The 5,117-nt window shown below is 43.5% G+C and overlaps 1 protein-coding gene across 2 annotated transcripts; it reads right to left on the bottom strand.

Annotated features, from left to right (window-relative positions):
- Positions 1-787: 787 nt before the first annotated feature.
- Positions 788-4,715, bottom strand: PINLYP (phospholipase A2 inhibitor and LY6/PLAUR domain containing). Of its 2 annotated transcripts, none has more exons than XM_046905593.1 (5): positions 4,557-4,715; positions 3,216-3,332; positions 2,829-2,930; positions 2,555-2,695; positions 788-1,148 (listed from the first exon to the last, which is right to left on the bottom strand). In XM_046905593.1, the coding sequence occupies exons 1-5, from the start codon at positions 4,603-4,605 to the stop codon at positions 925-927; spliced, it is 633 nt and encodes a 210-aa protein (XP_046761549.1). In that variant the 5' UTR covers positions 4,606-4,715; the 3' UTR covers positions 788-924. The 2 variants fall into 2 exon arrangements, with proteins under 2 accessions (XP_046761549.1, XP_424499.4); XM_424499.8 differs by having other exon boundaries at positions 2,829-2,978.
- Positions 4,716-5,117: the final 402 nt, after the last annotated feature.

Genomic DNA, 5,117 nt, shown 5'->3' on the forward strand with positions numbered 1-5,117 from the left:
CTCCCATTGCTTTATCCCTTTGCCCACAGCCCATGCTACCTCCCAGGTATGGCACTGTTGCCCACTGCTGTTTTTCTTTGGTGCCTTTGTGTGGGACCAACCTGAGGAAAGCCAGGCAATGGAGAAGAGAGCCATTTGGTGGGGAGTTACCCTTGTAGAAAAGAGGAGGCTAAACCAACTATGGGTGTGGTTTGACCATCTGAAAGGAAGTAGGTATTGGGTTACTAATTTCCATTACTTGGGCTCTCAGAAGTCTGTCACCATAGAAAGCTGGCTAATTTATGAAACCTTCCTAAAGTAAACATTTATTCTGGATAATCTTGAAAACTAAAATAGAAAAGGACAGTGTCTGGTAAGGCAAAAGGAACAAACACAAGGAGAAATGTTCTTGCCAGGAGCAGTTTGCTTGTAGCAAAGGATCACAGACTCCTCTCTGCAATGGAAACTACTTCAAGGCTGCCTGGGGAAATCAAGCGTCCAATTGAAAATAGGATATAAGAGAGGCAAAAAAAGGGCAGGCTACCTCTTTAATCAGAGTGAATTTCCCAGGAACTCACCTCCAGTCATTTTCAGAGATTGGAAAAGTGATTGGTCAAATGCAGGGGACTTGTCCTGAGTCTGTGGGTGTAGATTCTAATGCTATTGTTGCTTGTACAGTGTATGGGCACCTCATGCAGTCTCCCATGGTTCTATTATGGACAAAGTACTCTAAGAATATTACAGAGCCAACCACAATTGAACAGATGTAGCTTTAAATCAGATTAAATCAAAAAGAAAATAAACAAAGTGTAAGTAATGTCTTTATTCTGTAAAATCATAAGAGCTATTTTGAAAACAAAATTTGCACACAAGAAATACCACATCAAGCAGGTGCAAACCACTGGCGCCTGTCACAAGCTTTGCTTAAGCCCGTCCTAGAGAGAGTCAGAAAAGTAACTTCTCCAAGATGAATCCAGATAGGGCAGGGAAGAAAAGACTTTGTGGAGAGACAAGCCCAGAACTCAGCATTTCCAGTGTAGTGGGTGGATGGCATTGGTATCGCTTTATTTTAATGTCCATCACCCCCAGATTGTTTTTACCGTCTCCTGCAACACTGCATTCAGAAATGGTGGTGCATCCCTTCATGGCAGCTTTCACAGTCAGTCCACCTACACAGCAAAAGAAGTACATTCTGCAGGTCAGGGGGAACAGTCTCCGTAACTATTCCCTCCCTGGCTACTGAAGCTCCCATTTTCACCTCCTGTACTGCGTACTCTTCACATCCATTTGGCTCCAAGCCTATTCCTGTCTACTGAATGAGTCTGAAGGTTACCTTCACTGACTAGAAACACAAAGCGTTTAGGGTTTCTTCTTCCTCACTGATGAATAAGACTTTTTTTTTTTTTTAATTTAAACAGTTGCAATTTTAAAAATTGAAAAGCTTTTAAATTGTTTTATTTTATTTTATGGAAGAATCTTCAGTTCTTCCTTTTACACCTTGTCTAGCTTCCTAGAGATGTGATACAGTAGTCCAAGTGTTCGTTGTTACCTTCTCACTTTGACTCTTCCATGAAATTTGAGGTGAATGACTTATTTTTTAGCCAAAATTTGACCAGGAGTGAGAAGTCTCAAAGGAATTACAGGCTGACCCATGTACTTAGGCAAGTCTGTCTCTAAGGTCTTACATCATTTAGCCAAAGCAACAGAGAAACCCTGCCCATGTACCCATAGAGGGAGAGCCTGGAACCCGAACTTGTCTTTTGCCAACACCGGAGCATCTACTTGAGAGATAGACCTTATAGTACTGCAGTCACAGAAACATCCACATCTAGCCAGCAGTCTGGACACAGAAGTAACCTGAAATACAGCCTGGAGAAAGCCAGACAACCTTATCCCAAGTCAGCAACTCCCAGTCCCTCATTAAACTGGATTATTTTTTTCCTAACTCTGTAAGTGGTACTTTTCCAAAAGCTTCAGCCTGCTGGGCCAAATTAAACATCTGTGAAGAAAATCCTTGTCAGTTAACAATTCCAAGTAATTCTGTGGGAAATTACCTAACTGCCTACAGCTATGGACTCACAGCAGGTCAGACAGGCTGAGAGTGATCTTCCTGTTGATGCTGGGTCCCTAGCTCCCTGCTCAGATACTCTTACTCCTATTGCTTGCATAAAGAAGCTGATAGCTCTGTACTAGTTTCAACTGAACCTCCAGCAACTGGGTGAAAGGTTTAAATCCAAGCTCATCCTCATGCATCCTAGCTGGGGCCAGCAAATTCAGGGGGTATGTCCACATATCAGATTGCTTCATGACAACGGTTCTGTTCTTTACCAGTTATGCCATACTACAAGGCATCCCAGCAGTTATGGGTCCACAGTTGGAAAGGAGGAAGGAAAGCACACCCTTGCCCTTTTACCATATTTAAGTATGCCCCTTTTAAGCTTTGTATTTCTTCTTTGCTTTTCCCTTCACACTTGTCACCCATTTTTATCTGTCTGTATTGCTCCCTCTTAGACTGGGTTTGCCAGGTAAAAAAAGAAAAAAAGGTGACAGACAGCCCCAAACAAATGACTGTTACCTGTATTCATTAACCCAGCCAGGTCAACACACTGGTTTTCAGATCCAGTGCAGTTTACAGTTTCGTTATGACACTGGAAAGAATCCACACTATAGCAGGCTGGACACTGGAATCCATTGGGCACATTGTTCTCTGGTGGCACTAGGAAGAGAGAGCAATTGGTTTTAATGAGAGAAGGAGACTGAAGGAGCCAAGTGGTGGCTTAGTGTACAGAGCCTGACCTTGGTATAAGGCAAGCAGAAAAGGGATGGTGATAAGCCAAAAGGGAGCTTACATGAGACGGACGCTGTCCGACAGGCATCACCCACACAGCAGGCCAAGTGGCTCCTTGCTTTCACCTTCCCGTAGTTCATGGTGACAGGGCCCATCTGGCAAACTGTAGATGGCACACAGGTCTTGATCGACGAAGGGATTGCCATCCCCCCTGTAATGGAGCAGCACCAAATCATTAACCACCATGTAATTCCCTTCCCCTCCATCTGGTCCCTGCAGCAGCAACTGCTGAACAGCCTTCCCAGGGCCAGACAGACCCACCCCAAAAGCAGTGGCAGTGACACTGGTGATTCCCACAAATGAACAGGCATAGTGTCATCACATCTGAGACACCAGTGAGGAATTTCTCATTGGAAAGGGATGAAGGCACAGCAAACATATCACCTACCTATTGTAACTTCATGTAGAATGATGCCACAGGTGTCTGCATTACCACTACAAGTTTCTAGGTGGCCAGAGCAGCTTCTTCCTATGCTGTGACAAACCTCACACTGAAGCATGGTTGCTGGGTGAGAAAACAAAACATATTTCTGAGCAGCAGTCATGAGGGATTTCACTTCCCCTTTCATCTATTATTCTTTTCTTTATGCTTTTGATCAGCAATTTTCATGTTTCTCTTTCCTTATTTTTCCAGTTACATGTTCAGTTTGTGGATTCTTTTTCATTATTTCCTATATTCCTAACTATTATTTTATCTAGTATGATCTTGAATATAAGGAAGTGCAGGGAAGCCTTTTTGAGCTGTGCTTTTACATTTTAACTACCAATACCTGGCCAGCATGCTTTGTCTTCTAGTGGATAATGCTTGCTCGATTTTGCTGAGGACATTAAGAGAAACACAGCTACAGACCCCTCTGTACAGAAAGGCATTTGTATGTCCCTGGATTTGCAGTCCCCATATATTCTACTTGCAGTGAGCACGGGAATTCAAGAAATTGGTAACTGAGAGGCTGCCAGCAGTCACTGTGCTATGGACAAACTGGGAACAATATATCTCTTTGTAGGCATTAGAGGAATCCACTTTACTGACTATCTACTGTTTCAGGACTTCTTAAGCAGACCAGAGTATTAGGCAGTCAATAGGAGAAACTTAGGAAAGAGTAAAGAGTTCATGGAGAGAGAACAAACAACATTACCTCCTTGATACACCAACTGGAATCCAGTTCAGCACGTAGATCAGTGCATTCAAGGCATCTTTTGGTTCCCCAAAATTCAAGTGCCTTGTAAGGCACCCTGCAGCAGCCATGACGTCTGCATGGCATGGCAGGTATGATACAAGACCTCCGTAAGACTAATGCTCTTCTTGAGCAGATCTGATGGACGGCTGAGGTGGCATAGGGTGTCTAAATTAAAATTGCATGATCCTGGGCATGAGCAAATCAACCAATTCCTTAAGTCTAGTCACTGCTGGCTGGATATTGAATCAGCTGACCAAAGTCTACCCTAGAGCAACTCAAATCATTCTTGTGACTGTTCCAGATAGATTGCTGTTGACCACCATGAGAGCTTAGATAGCCAGCTCATATTGTAGAAACCTCCATCTTCACCCACACATTGGCTCATAGTCTCAGATATTCCCCAAGCCTGCTAATCCTTACCTCACTCCATATCTAACCTCAGATGAGGGATTCCTATGTCTCAGATGCCAGGAACATCCCTCCATATGCAACACCCATTCCCAGACCTCTTCCACATCTTGCAGCCCCACGGGACCCAGAAAAAAACTCACCTGAATCTAGAAAAGTCAGAAGAAAGCTGAAGCCAAGAAATAGTTTCATGCTGATGGATTGTAAGTACAGGGAGCTGCCAAATCTTGCTAAACACAGCTCTATGTACCACAGGGGCTTTAGTAAAATGGAGCGTGATGTGTCAGCGACTTGAGGAAGTGGCAATTGCGGAAGTCGTAGCTTTGGAAGTGCACCAATGAGTACTGGTAGCACAGAGCACATGAAGTGCTTTTTTTTAATTATTATTATTATTTTTTTTTTCACTTAAATTGTATTTCTGTCTTTTTCTCCGTGCAAGAAATGCTATAGATCATTCCCCAGTGCAGAGTATGCAGCCTGTGGTAAAGGCTGGCTTGCCTGGGATCTGTCAGGTATGTCTCCAGTTCAGACTTTGTTTAAACAACCTTCAGACTCTGCCATACATATGAATGAAGGAGAAGAAACCATTTGAACAGCCCTATTGTGCTCTCTCCAGCAGGCCCAAAGAAGCAAAGTGTAGCAAGAGCTAGTCAGGAATTTTCCTCGTGGCTGAGTTTTTGCTGGCTGGTTTCCCATCTTCCTTC

The sequence above is a fragment of the Gallus gallus genome, chromosome Z (genome assembly GCF_016699485.2).
Source record: "Gallus gallus isolate bGalGal1 chromosome Z, bGalGal1.mat.broiler.GRCg7b, whole genome shotgun sequence".
NCBI lineage: Eukaryota > Metazoa > Chordata > Aves > Galliformes > Phasianidae > Gallus > Gallus gallus.